At 36.4% G+C, this 15,150-nt stretch overlaps 1 protein-coding gene across 5 annotated transcripts in view; it reads right to left on the bottom strand.

The window, feature by feature from the left end:
* The window catches only part of dok7b (docking protein 7b), a 35,884-nt gene that overhangs the window by 6,256 nt on the left and 14,478 nt on the right, over positions 1 to 15,150 (bottom strand). For all 5 annotated transcript variants that reach the window (XM_073862456.1, XM_073862457.1, XM_073862458.1 and 2 more), the window contains 3 exons: positions 12,628 to 12,747; positions 6,113 to 6,220; positions 2,703 to 3,487 (listed from right to left, as the gene is read on the bottom strand). In XM_073862456.1, the coding sequence (XP_073718557.1) occupies positions 2,703 to 3,487; positions 6,113 to 6,220; positions 12,628 to 12,747 (1,013 nt within the window). The remainder of the gene's footprint in view (positions 1 to 2,702; positions 3,488 to 6,112; positions 6,221 to 12,627; positions 12,748 to 15,150) is intronic.

Genomic DNA, 15,150 nt, shown 5'->3' with positions numbered 1-15,150 from the left:
TGCCTCACCAAAAAGAGCTTTCAGGGGAGCTACGGTCAAGAATTGTTGCTTTACATAAAGCTAGAAAGGGTTACAAAGTTATTTTAAGGAATTTAGAAAGTCATTAGTCTACAGTTAGGGAAAGAAAATGGAGACGCTTTGGGACTGTTGCTACTCTACCAAGAAGTGGGCGCCCAGTCAAAATGACACCAAGCGCACAAGGAAGACTCATCAATGAGGTAAAGAAACAACCCCGAATGACAGCCAAAGATTTGAAGGCATCATTAGAACTTACTGACATCTTTGTTCATGAGTCTACAATACGTTAAACACTGAACAAGCAGGGTATCCTCGGGATGTACCACGAAGGAAGCCACTGCTTACTAAAAAGAACATTTTTGCACGCCTGAAGTTTGCAAAAGAGCAGATTGACACTTTACAGCGGTATTGGCTAAATGTTTTCTGGACTGATAAAACCAGGGCCGGAGTGAGGCCACTTTTCGGCCCAGGAGTTTCAGGCCAAAGACCGGCCCACTTTTTCAATGATGTAATTCCAAATTAGCACTTTTCCAAATTGGATAAATGAAGCAACAGTTCAGCTCTTACTATTGTGTACAGTATTTATTAATATCATGGTTCAACCAATAATGTAAAGGTTAAATAAAAATTAAATAATAATTAACTTATTCACTAAAAAATAATTAGTTATAAAAGTAAAATAATAAAGTTATTTTACTGCATACACAGATCAAGTTTTGTGATCATTTGCAAATTTTATGTAATTTAATAAGTCTATGAATCACCGGTGATACACAAAAGGCTTTTAATTAAATTGTATATTTTGCTTGCGAATAGGTTGAAAACGGCATTAGAGGAATAATTACATTGCTAATGCTAATCATAGGCCTATCTCTATTTACAAGTTGCCACTTGGCACATTTGGCAGCATCCTCCTTAAATGCCTTTTTCAGCCCCTGGCCTCTTCCTCCCACCCATCCTTCCTAACGCGTACCGTTACGGTCGGCCCGGCGCCTGCAGAAGCCTACCTGAGAAAAGTTTTGGAAAAGATGGGCTATGGACCGCGGAGCGTGTGTAGTGTTATTTAAGAGAAGATAGACTCACTAATGTGACAAATGCAAAAAAAAAAAAGTTAAGCGCCCCACAGGGAACTCTCCCGGTTGCCCGATTACCCACCCCGGGTCTGGATGAAACTAAGATTGAACTATTTGGAAAAAACACACAGCGCTACATCTGGCGTAGAAAGGGCAGGGCATATCATCATGAAAACATCATCCTAACTGTGAAGTATGGTGGAGGAAACTTTATGATTTGGGCCTGCTTTGCTGCATCAGGGCCTGGCCAGCTTGCAATCATTGAGGAGAAGATAAATTCCCAAGTATATCAGACAAATCTTCAGGATAATGTGAGAATGTCTGGACGTCAGCTGAAACTGTGTAGAAGGTGGGTGATGCAACAGGACAACGACCCAAAACACAGGAGCAAGTCCACAACAGAATGGCTTCAAAAAAACAAAATCTTCCTTTTGGAGTCCAGAGCCCAAACCTCAACCCAATAGAGATGCTATGGATTGACTTGAAGAGGGCCATACATATGAGACGTCCAAAAAATATTACAGAGCTAAAGCAGTTCTGCAAGGAAGAATGAGCAAAAATTCCACATTCCAAAATGTAGAGGTCTGATCTACAGCCACATGAAGCACCTAGTTGAGGTTATTGCTGCTGTGGGGTGGTTGAAGTCAACCAGTTATTAATGCTAAGGGTTCACTTACTTTTTCCACTGCCATTTTGAATGTTGAATGAGTGTGGACCCAAAAGATCAGATTTTTTTGCATTATTATTTTAAGACACATTATGTTTGTCAATATCCTTGACTTAGATGAAGATCAGACCACATTTTATGACAAATTTATTCAGAAAACCATGAAATTCTAAAGGTTCACACACTTTTCTTGCCACCGTATCTTCACTGTCTGTTGCTTAGTCTTAAATTTGCAACAAGCAAGAAACCATCTTAATTTAATAAGCTGTATGTTCACAACAAGTGAGTTTATTAAACCATGTTTGTGGTCACAATAAAAAGGCACATTCCACTAATTACATTTTTTTAATTGTATTGCATTTGTCCTCGAACTGAAATGATTGCAGAAGCAACTATTATGCAAATGTTCTTTGCAGCTTTAGGAGTGAAATAAGAAATGTGCAGATTAGGGAAATTGTTTTTATTTCTCATTTGGCCGCTTATTACTGCATTCTCAGATCCAGGAGCTTGTGGTGAGATGACAAACACATTTAAATTCACTTTGCAAACTAGCTTCGCTTCCCCGCTGATGCATCAACATCTGAGCGTCCTCCAAACAAACAGACCCCTGAAACAATCGGCAGATTTGCGCTGGAAGGCTAAATTCTGTGATTGAAGCGGACTGGCGCGCAGTCAACACAATCCTGATCTGTAGGGCTAAACCTTGATGCACGTTGTTGGCATTAAAAGATTTCGCTTCAATCCAGGGAACAGTTTGTACCACAAAAAGTGCATTTACGCCGAAAGTGATTTGTAGTGGGCAGCTTTTGCTGCATAATTTCTGTATATCTGAGTATCTTCTAACATATGGAGGGTAATTGGTTCATTGTTTTTGTTTTTTTGCGAGCAGTCGCATGCTAATTATAAAGAAAAATAATAGCAACAATAAAATAAAATCTTGTTACCTTTCCTCCCCCACAGTCTGGACAAAAGTTTGGCTGTAATTCTGTCATAGATGAGACTTCTCCATCACCACACCAGTTAAATCTCACTGGCACGTTGGCATCTGTAGATGTGTCCTCCTTTCTCAGAGCTCCTCCGCTCTCAGGCCTCCGTTCCTGGTCTGCAGGAATCAAAGACTGCTCCTGATCAGAGGTGTGGTGGTGTGCGAGCCGACGGGGGACATCATAATGCTGCAAAGCTGGATTGGGTACCATGTACCCAGTGGCCTGCATGTCAGCAGCGTCTTTATGGGGACACGCACATGACCCGTGCTCGGGTATGAGGGTTATTGTCCGTACTAAAGTGTTTTGTGGGAGGCTTATCGAGGATCCAAACTCCTCAGTCTCTCCATGTCCAATATCCATGCTACCAGTGTATGAAGAAGAGAAGCTTCCAGAATAAGAGGAGTGGCTCCCTGTGGCAATGCCACTGTCGGTTGAGCTCTGGCGTCCCGCCTCTTGAAGGCCCCTAGGTTGTGGCGGCTTGGATGGGGGGTGGAGACCTCCCGTACCTGCTCCACAAAGACGCTCGTTACTGGACGTGCTGACAGAAAAGGCTGTGCTCTTGGGTCCCGTGGCCCCTGATGATGATGATGATGAAGGTTCGACAGGGGTGGGATGTCTGACAGGTTCGGACCACAATGCCAGACGGCTGCCCAAGCTGTTATCCGACTGGCTGGTCTCAGAGGAGGAGCTGGAGATACTCCTATCATCTCCTGCCATGGAGGCACCATAACTGGAGGTGGAGGCTGCCCAGTTGTGACAAAGAGGGGTGGGATTAACATAATATAATTGACATATGATTTAGGAAGGAACATTTGATATCACTGTTTGTAACAACCCAAACAGTCTACTAACAAACTAAAGAGTAGTTGACATATAATTCAAAAGTTAGTAGAATGCTTCAAGTGGACTATGGAAATAAAAAAGCAATAAAAAGCTGTAAACAGAATATGATTGCGATTCAAGTCTTTCCACAGTTATTTTTCAATGTAATAATAGTTCAGAGAGAACATATGTGTCAAAAAAGCACCATTAAAGCAGTTTATGTGACTTAACTGCTACATTTCAAGCAATATGCTTTGTATGAGGAAAATAATGATATGTAAGCCATTATTATTTCCAAAAATATGAACTTAAAATATGATTGACGGGAACAGCTGTGGCATTTAATTTTTGTTTTGTCCCTAGATAAATATATGCCTGGTTTCACAGACAATGCTTAGCTAAAGCCAGGACTAGGCATTAGTTAAATAAATATGTTTAAGCATCTTTAATAAACATGCCTTAGAAAAAGACATTACCGGTTTAACAAATCAATGGCACTGGCATATTTTAAGATCCATCAGTGCAAGTTATTTTCAGATAAGACAGCTCAGACATGTTTTAGTCTAGCACTATTAAGCCTTGTTTGTGAAACGATGGGATAGTTACTTTGAACTGTCATTGTACTGTATGATGTCTTGTATAAACTGTACACTTTTCTGATACCCGGACAAAATAACATGCAGATCACTGATTTAAAATAACTAGTGCTGGGTAAAGATTAATTGCGATTAATCGCATACAAAATAAAAGTGATTTTTGGCATAATATACGTATGATTGTGTGCTGTGTGTAATTATTATGTGTTTATAAATACACACACATTCATGTATTTATTTAAGAAATATTTACATGTGTAGTCCCTTACACAAGCACTGATGCATGTTATGCAGGTGTATTTAAATAATGATGTTTAATAATGTTACTGTAATTTGAAGTAGTACATCATTAAAACAAATACTAGTGTTTTTATGTTTAATGTATTCTAGCAAAAATTATAGATTTTAGTCACATCTTTCATGGGTCTTGTTATGCTCTAAGTCTTTTACATTTGCTGTTGGATGACTTGTCACTTATTTTTTTTTAATAAAAAGCATTTTTGAGTTATGCAAATTAATCTTTAAAACAGAATTGAATCAATTTAATTTTAATTAAATTGATTCAATTCTGTTTTAAAGATTAATTTGCATAACTCAAAAATGCTTTTTATTAAAAAAAAAATAAGTGACAAGTCATCCAACAGACATTTCAAAAATATAATTTGAATTTCCATTATTTATAAACAGAGATGATAAAAAAAGTTTTTTTGCGATTGATTCGGGCAAAAATCCTTTATCTTGTGCCACGTTTTCTTAAAAAAATGCGATGGAATATGTGGGATATTTATGCAATTTTATACGATGAACTTGCAAAAACCGCAGCTTTTTAATGATGTTCACGTCACATAATCACGTCACTTCATAACGTTCCCATGGCATATATATATATATATTATAAATATATTATGTGACGTGAACATCATTAAAAAGCTGCAGTTTTTGCAAGTTCATCTTATAAAATTGCATAAATATCCCACATATTACATCGCATTTTTTTAAGAAAGTATATATATATATATATATATATATATATATATATATATATATATATATATATATATATATATATATATATATATATATATATATATATATATATATATATATATATATATATACAGTACACATACATAATATATTTTTTATTTTGTAACTGTAAAAATACTTTTATTTTGTATGCGATTAATCACAATTAATGGAACACGCCAGATTTTGGGAATTTAGCTTATTCACCGTATCCCCCAGAGTTAGATAAGTCCATAAATACCTTTCTCATCTCTGTGCGTGCTGTAACTCTGTCTGACACAGCCCCCGCTAGCTTAGCTTAGCACAAAGACTGGAAATGAATGGCTTCAGCTAGCAAACTGCACTCAATAAGTGACAAAACAATGCCAACATTTTCCTATTTATGTGTTGTGATTTGCACAGCCACACCCTGCACAAATAACAAGGTCATATGAGACACAGAAATCTTTTAACCGTATACATCACTCCGCCCAAGTAGCAGTGCTTCGTCTTCTGAGAATATAGTTCCCAGTATATATACTGTTAAAAGATCGCTGTTTCATATGACCTTTTTATTTGTACACGGTGTGACTATACAAATCACAACACACAAATAGAAAAATGTTCGCGTTATTTTGTCACTTATTGGGATCAGTTTGCTAGCTGGAGCCATTCACTTCCAGACTTTGTGCTAAGCTAAGCTAGCGGGGGCCGCGTCAGACAGAGTCACAGCACGCACGGAGATGAGAAAGGTGTAGGGACTTATCTAACTCTGGGGAATACGGCGAATAAGCTAAATTCCCAAAATCTGTGCGTGTTCCTATAATCTTTGCCCAGCACAAAAAATAACATAAGGACAAATTACAATACAGATGAAAATAGTTTACTAGTTTCTTTTAAATAATTGCTTGCAAAATTTGTATGTCCCATGCATTTTTGTGTTACCTGCACTGCTGTGTTGGCTACATATAGACAGCATACTGAGTCGCTTCTCTAGTTCGCTGGCCTCCTGGCTAATCCTGTCCTCTATAGACAACGGGTTAGCACCCAGGTCTACGAATACAAAATCTCATTAGATTATATAATTACACCAATACAGTGAACATTCATTACTCATACACACACAGACACAAACATATGTCGCATAGCAAAATACAAACATGCACCTGACAGCACGTCCTCGTCTCTGTGAATTAATTCATGTGTAATCCATCACTGTTGTATCAGTCCCCACAGGGAGACTAACAGGAGCCACTGGCCACATTTATTAGTCTCTATAGCTACAACAACCCCACAGCAATAATCCCTTACACAAGCACTGATGCATGTTATGCAAGTGTTCTTAAATCATGATGTTTAATAATGTTACTGTAATTTAAAGTAGTATAGCATTAAAACAAATACAAATGTTTTTATGTTTAACGTATTTGTATAGGTCTTGTTATGCTCTCAGCCTTTTACATTTGCTGTTGGATGACTTCATGTCACTTGTTTAAATTTTTTTATAAAAAGCATTTTTGAGTTATGCAAATTAATCTTTAAATCAGAATTGAATCAATTTAATTAAATAAACAGACATTTCAAAAATATTATTTGACTTTCCATTATTTATAAATAGAGATGCAGAAAAAAAACAGTCCTTCCAGAAAAACGCTGAGGTTTTTTTGTGATTGTTGTGGGCAAAAATCCTTGATTTGCGGCACGTTTTCTTAAAAAAATGCGATGGAATATATGGGATATTTATGCAATTTTATGCAAAGAACTTGAAAAAACTGCAGGAAAAAACTGTTTGCAGATTTTCAATAATGGTCACGTTACATAATCACTTCATAACGTTCCCATGGCAACAGGGGACATGGCTGCGCTTGTGTGAAGTAAATCCAACATTTTTCAACTTTCCGCTAAGATATATGTGATTTTTCCTATGCACTTTCACAGCATAAATGACAGATTTCTGTGCGCAAAATATGCGGGACTTGCATGATTTCATAATCCCTGCATATTTTGCGCACAGAAATCTGCAATTTATGCTGCGAAAGTGCGACGTATTCGAAAAAATGTGGCCCCCGCATAAATATGCGGACTTTGGCTGATCATGCAATCGCATAATCACGTTTTTCTGGAGAAACTGAAAAAAAATCTCCATTTTGTGTTGCGTCAAAGATACAACGAATGGTCCTACATTTTGACAAGTCACTATTTCAAAGGAAACTTTAAGAATTAAAGAATTTTATCATACCAGTGCGCATGATGCTGAATTTTGTAATTCCAATGACGTAATTGTAAATATATCAGGAATATTCAATATATTACAAACACACACACTTTGGCATTGTTTTTGACAATGGCTGTATAGATATTTCAGCAGCAACAACAAACAATCAAACACAACTTCCGGTAAACTTCCACATTGAATCAATAACAATAGTCTTTTAAAATGTTTTTTTTTTCTGATAACAAGGGAAATAAATGCCATGTGTCAAATATCATATCTAATGGGTATCAACTATTACACTACGCTAACGTTACTGTGTAAAATTAATGTATACAATATGAGCTACAGAATTCTTGCCATGCTGCCAAACCTCTCCACACAGTTGTTATCCATGCTCGTTGTCTCCCCTCGTATTTAGCAAACCAAAACATTTTATTTTCGACAAGGTATTTGTTTTAGAAATCAGTTTAGCCACTAGGCAAACCGAAAAATAAATCAGACTTCAGTTCAGGCGTCTCTTAAAAATAGTGTTGCCATAAAAGAAAAATTTTGTTTCCTCAAAGAACAATGCCATTTAATTTATACCGTTTTATAATCTAAAGAACCCTTTTTTTACTACATGAAACCTTTTGTGAAAAGCACCTTTATTATTAAAAGTGTAAGTTGGTGAACCTGGGGCCTCATTTATAAAGCGTGCGTACGCACAGATTTGATCGTAAAGTTTGCGTACGCAAAAATCCACGGCAAAGTCCATATTTATAAAAACTGTCTTTGACGTGGAAAAGTGCTTAGCGCCACGTCAGGGTCTGCGCAGACGTACGCACTTTTGCTTGTCTGATTGCTGCGGGTTTTTGGAAATATAAGCCATTCTTGCTGCTCGAAATTTGGTTTAAACATTGACAAGCGCTCTTTTATATGTCGGTGACATTAATTAGGCATTTTTTAAAGGCGGAGATCTGAAACTGCTCGGCTGCGCACAAGTTCAAGTTCATTTGCGATTTATAGATTTGAAAGGGGTATGCGCGTTTTCTGCACGTACGTTCGGTTTATGAATCACACATACGCATTTTTGATAAATGATCGTAAGATAAAATGTAGGATGGTTTTTCGCAGCATTTTATAAATGAGGCCCCAGGACACTAAACTCAAAGTGCTTTAAAGGTAACAATAAATCAGTCAGAAAAGGAACAATATACAAAAAACCTACTTGAAAAAACAAAAGGGGAACAAAAGCACAGCTCAGTCCAAATATTTTATGCACTCAAGTTTAAAACACCTTATTAGCATGAGTCATCAATTGAAAAGACTCAAAAATCAGTTTTTGAAAGTCAAATAACAAAAATTAGTACGAGCCAAAATTCAATAATCTGTTAAAATATTTGTGCTTGGTTGTTTGAAAAACAGTGCTGTACGTGGAAAGATGAACGGCCCAAAGTGCATTTGCTTGCACTTAAAAGATTAAAAAAATCATTGTACAATTCATTTATGTGATAAACAGAATACAGAATAAGACAGAAAGATATTTAAACAGAAAGTAACTTGGCTACAAATGCTCTGTAGTATTCAACTGTGAGCAGGGCCATTGTCACGGATGACAACCAGGAGCATTGTCCAAGGTCCTGTGATGAAGGTGCCAACCCATAAACATTTTATTAGGGCCTTCACTGGCAATCTGAACTCTTATACAACCTTCATTTAATGTCAAAGGTTCAAATACATCAAGTGCTTTTAATTACAGTCACATATTGACGGCTAGAAAAACGGCCCTGACATCTCGGTATGATAGAAGACAGTTGAGAATTTATTAAAGCCTGGAGAATAGTTTTTTTTTTGTAAACGTACATGCACACTTTGCACAGTCAAATGCACAGCCTTAAAAAGCATAGTTTATTTTACTCGTACACATACACAGACGTTTGACGTATACACAGTGTGACAAACTGCATGTACCGCTCATTGCCTACATAGTGCGACATATGCATACAAAGTACATGTGGTTACAAAAATCCAGTGGTGCGTGTACAGTGCATGGATACTATTCTGATGATGAAATTGTATTGTGACTCTTGCGGGCATGTAAAATACTTCAGGCTTTACTGTCACATAGATCAGGGGTTCCCAAACATTTTATTTCATGACCCACTTAAATATAATCTATCCCGGGACTTTTAACAGAAAATATGAAGAAACACATATTTTTATATGAAATTGAGTAGATTTTATTTTTTATTATTATTTATTAATGAAATGTAAGTTTAACTGCAATTTGTAAGGAATAATTGACGACCGGCCATTGAATTATAAGAAAATAATGCACACCCCAATGTCCAATGCGGCACACCGCGGGTGTGTATTATTTTTAAATAATTCAAAGGACCGGAGTCAATTATTCCTCTTATACCACGGATACCACAAATATTGCTCTGGTGCCTATTTTTAAGACATTTGACAAGTTAGGTGTGTGGTTATCAGAAATTAATGCATACCCACGCAACATTTCTCAGCCAATCAATACAGCATTCAACAGACCCGTGGTATAAACATAAATAAAATACATTATTATATATCATATCAGAATAAATGTTATTGCTTGTCATTAGTTGGACTAAATTGTTTATTATGCCATTCACCTGCCAAGCGAATTTACGCGACTCACCTTATCCCACAAGTGGGTCCCGACCTAAAGTTTAAAACCTCAGACATAGATTATACAGAATATACACTGAATGTGTTGTCATAAGCATTGAAGTAAACAAATTACAAAGATTTGATATATACTATACCTTTAGCATTTATTTTAGTGCTGGGCAAAGATTAATCGCGATTAATCGCATACAAAATAAAAGTGATTTTTGGCATAATATATGAGTGTGTGCAATTATTATGTATATGTAACCACACCAGTGTTGGGCAAGTTACTCAAAAAAAGTAATTAATTACTAGTTACTAATTACATCTTCAATCATGTAATTAGATTACTTTACAAATTACTCTCTCCAAAAAGTATTTAATTACTTATAACTAATTACTTTCTAAATCCTATTTAGTACATGATACAAGGATACGCTTGAAATGGCGCGAAGAAATAATATATAAAAGTACATCAATTATCCTGGTCCCACTTTAGGGTCCAATTCTCTCTATTAACAAACTATTAACTACTTTTGCCTCAATATACTCCAACTACTGCTTATTATTAATACTAAAGAAGTTGTTAATTTTAAGTATTGGCAAAAATGGGAAGGGTTAATGAAGTAGAATAAGGTTTTGCAGAATAAGGCATTAATATGTGCTATTAAGTATTAATAAACAGCCAGCATCTCATTAATATTAATGGTAATAATCAACCAGTTAATAGTGAGAATTGTAAACTTAAACCATGTTAAATCCACTATTGTATACTAAACATAATTGTTTTAGAGTCCATACACAGTATTTAGTTACATCAGAAGTAACTGTAATTAGATTACAAGAAAAATAAGAGTAATCCCTGACTTTTTAATTTGATTTAATTACAGTAACTAATTACTTAGTAACTAGTTACACCCAACACTGAACCACACACACATACATATATTTATTTCAGAATTTTTTTATTTATATATAACTTTTTATTTTTTATACATAATATAGAATATAAAAAAATATAAATAAATATATATACACATGTAAATGTTTCTTAAATACATACATGAGTGTGTGTTGTATTTATATATACATAATAATTACACACACGACACACTCATATATCTTATGCAAAACAAATCACTTTTATTTTGTATGTGATTAATCACGATTAATCTTTGCCATTTATTTGCAAAAATTGTGAGAATGCATTGTGGGAAAAATCTTTAAATATTTCACATTTTCAAGAAAGTTACACATCCATACAACAACTGTGTTGCAAATGATTGTATTGTATCTGTATGTGTGGTACGTCAGAAAAATGACAACATCTTTGTAAATTAGAAATATCATGTTGCATTATACTTTATTGAGGTTGGACGACATCAAAGTAACAAACGAGGCAAAAAAATAACGCAACTAGAGAGATTTGCCTCTGTAAATGGGTCTATGCAAATGAGCAGTTATTTAGTATACACTTTCTTTTGAAGCACCACAATACATTTGAAAAACTAAAGAAAGGAATCATATACATCTGGAATGGCATAAGGATGTGCAAATTTTGATTGTTGATTAAGCCACTATATCTAATCCTCTGTACTCTCATTGACCACACAGCAGGTTTCCTTTCACACAACTATTGTCACACTATAACCTTTTAGGTAGACATTATAACTTTAGCTCAATATCGCTGGCTCACCATCTCAATTAAATGGTATTCTCATAGTGGTTTGATCTATAAAGCAATATGTCAAACTCATTAAGGTTTCATATACTGCCTTTTAGGACAGATTAATAAACTAAACTGTACATTGATTTTTAGGACAGTAATTCAGTATTACCCAAGTAATATCAGGTTCAATTTAAATGACATGGACCATGCGGATGAATTAGTGTTAATTATAATATTATCCTCAATCTAGATGGAGCCATTGAGTAGTCAGATTAAAAGATTGTCATCACAAAGTAGGACTCATTAAAGTTTATTATACTTAATGAATGTTATCGGCTATACCTCACAATGATACTCCCACTACCTAGATGTGAAAAAACTGTCCAGTGCCTTTTCAATAAAGAAATATTCAATTATAACCGCAGACTTTCATTATAACCTTGAATGCCGCGCATTTCAAGATGCCTGATTAACATAAAGGACTGTAGTGCAATCATTTTCTTAAATAGCAAATTTCTTTGGTTTAATGGAAAAGTGCATTTACTGTAAGCGTGCGTGCATGCGTGCGTGTAAGTGTGTGTTATGAATAATTTTAAATTCTGACTCAGTCAAGGTGATTTATTAAAAAGATAGAGATGGTGAGAGAGAGGAGCCATACACCATGTACCAACCAATCACTCATACAGCTTACACACACACACACACACACACACACTTTAAAATGTGAATTTATACCCACTAGTACATGATTGATACCAAAAGAACAGGAATAGTTCAAATGCTTATGTTTACAGAAAACTCGCAGGCGTGTCAGTAGTCAATAAATCGTAAGACAGACACAGCTGACAGCCCACACCACACATCAAACTAATCAACCCCAGAGTGAGGACACAGCAACTTCTCTGAAGTGAGATCTTACATCACACACCTCCACATCAACAAACTCACCTGGCAGGACTGGGCGCAGTCCAAACGGCCCCCTGCTTGGCGATATGCCCTGAACGATGCAGTCGAACAAAAAACTGATCTGTTCTCCTTCTGCACACGCTAGAAAGAAAACACCAGCCCCTGTTGGGAAAAGCAAATGAGAGCAAGTCGGAAAGAAATGATTTCTTAATGTCCGATGTCGGGCTTCCGACATGATGTTTTGAATTCATATTGATATTAATTGTCTGTGGCATTGAATAGAAGATCTGTCTCGGTAATGACCACAATCACTGTAGAAAGATAATCACCAATGAGGGAACATCATGTCATTTTATCTGTCAGGAACATTAAAGATAAATGAAGGAGTCTTAATGTCTTTGTTCTTTTACTTACTGGCTACTTGTTTGATTACATTGATTAGATTTCTGTCTTGTACCCCATTTTATATCACTGATTATCAGAATTTAGAATTATCATTTCATTAAAACTACTATTATAACAATAGTTTAAGTTTAAAGGAACATTCCACTTTTTTAAAAAATATGCTCATTTTCCAGCTCCCCTAGAGTTAAAGGTGCAGTGTGTAATTTTTAGAAGGATCTCTTGACAGAAATGCAAAATAATTTACAAAACTAAATTATCAGAGGTGTATAAAGACCTTTTATAATGAACCGTTATGTGTTTATTGCCTTAGAAAGAGATGTTTATCTATTCTACATACACAGAGGGTCCCCTTACATGGAAGCCGCCATTTTGTGCAGCCATGTTTCTACAGAAGCCCTAACGGACAAACTTTTTTACTAAACCAACTATTACATGTTTGTCCAATGGTGGCTACCGTAACTTCTGTATGTGTTTCAAAAGCAAGAGGTGAGCAGTGAACTGAGCCGTTGGTTTCAATTCGCAACCTCACCACTAGATGCCGCTAAAATTTACACACTGCACCTTTAAACATTTTATTCTTACCGTTTTAGAATTCATTCAGCTGATCTCCGGGTCTGGCGCTAGCACTTTTAGCATAGAAAATAGTCCCCTTGGTTACTTTCAATAGCAGGGGACTATTTTCGAGCAGTGCATAAAATCACAACGCCTGCTGCAGCCATGTTACAGCAGCAAAGTCCTTGATTATTACGCCAGAATGAGAGTTTAGTTCCTAGCCATATTGGCCTAGAAAATCGCAGCTTTTAATTTTCCGTCGGTCCTAGCACACGATGCAACCACAGAAGAGTCAAGCCTCAAATAGGAAAAATACCGAAACTCTTTGGTTATTTTTTTTTTGCGCGATGCCAATGGTCTAATCAGATTCAATGGACCGCGCTAAGCTATGCTAAAAGTGTTAGCGCCAGACCCGGATATCAGCTGAATGGATTCCAAGAAACGGCAAGAATCAAATGTTCAACCCCAGGGGAGCTGGAAAATGAGCATATTTTCAAAAAAGTGGAATGTCTCTTTAATAATAAAAAAAAACGCTAGACATATTTACTCACATTTCTACCGTGGTTCAAAATTTACGTTTAAACTAAAAGCTTATCCTTGTGGTGATATACAGACTCACCCAGTATGTTCCTCTCATATTGAAGTCATCTGATCTGAGACACTATTGCATTACTTTATAAGTTAATTTTGTGGACAGTTGTGGCCTAAAGGCCGAAGTATAGTAAAAATTTTTACGTGTGTGCTTACAGTGTTTGCATAGAGTGCACATGACGCAATTTTCTTTGCAGTAGTAGGCCTATAGGCTAAGATATCTGCGCTTTCATACTGAACTCGTTTTAGAGCGAGAGAGAAGCAGACGCCTGCATGCGCCCGCGAGACGGACATGGAAAGTGAAAGTATAGCCCGCTACCTTTCACTCTACGTTCTCCGCGAGTCACATGCGTCCTTTTCATATGGATCACGGATCAACAGCGATTTATCACGTTACTTTCAAAAATGTATACGAATCGATACAGAAGATGCTGTATCGATGCAGCATCGTCAGGCGTTCATGACGATGTATCGTCGTATCGATATTTTGAACACAGCACTACATGCGAGTCAATAAACTTTACTTTGCAACGCTGAGCATTCGACCAAAAACTGATTATACTCCAGGCTTAATGGTTAGAGAGTCGGGCTTGAAACCCAAAGGTCGATGGGTCGAAACATGGCTGCGACTTTAATGTAAGGGGACCACCGGTTAGGTAAAATGACTCATTCTAAGGTAATAAAACAATACAGTTTATTATGTAAGGTTTTCATACACCACTGGTATAGTTATGTATATTACAGGGTTCCCACACCTTAGTTAACTTCAAATTCAAGTACCTTTCAAGGACTTTCCAGGTCCAATCCAATTCAAGGACTAAATGTGCCTGGGGACACATTTCAAGTGAGAGCCTTTTAAGATAAAACCTTTTAAGATACATTGTTATAGTTTCCATTTGAGGGAACTCGCACTGCGTCACTGCGGTGACACTTTGGGGACGCCTCCAGGGGTAAGTGCGTCTGAAGGTGTATATCAAATTCAACCAATGGTGAGGCTCAACGACAAAGGGTGATGCA

This window comes from Misgurnus anguillicaudatus, chromosome 3 (assembly GCF_027580225.2).
Source record: "Misgurnus anguillicaudatus chromosome 3, ASM2758022v2, whole genome shotgun sequence".
NCBI lineage: Eukaryota > Metazoa > Chordata > Actinopteri > Cypriniformes > Cobitidae > Misgurnus > Misgurnus anguillicaudatus.
This window is presented reverse-complemented; position numbering and strand designations above follow the sequence as displayed.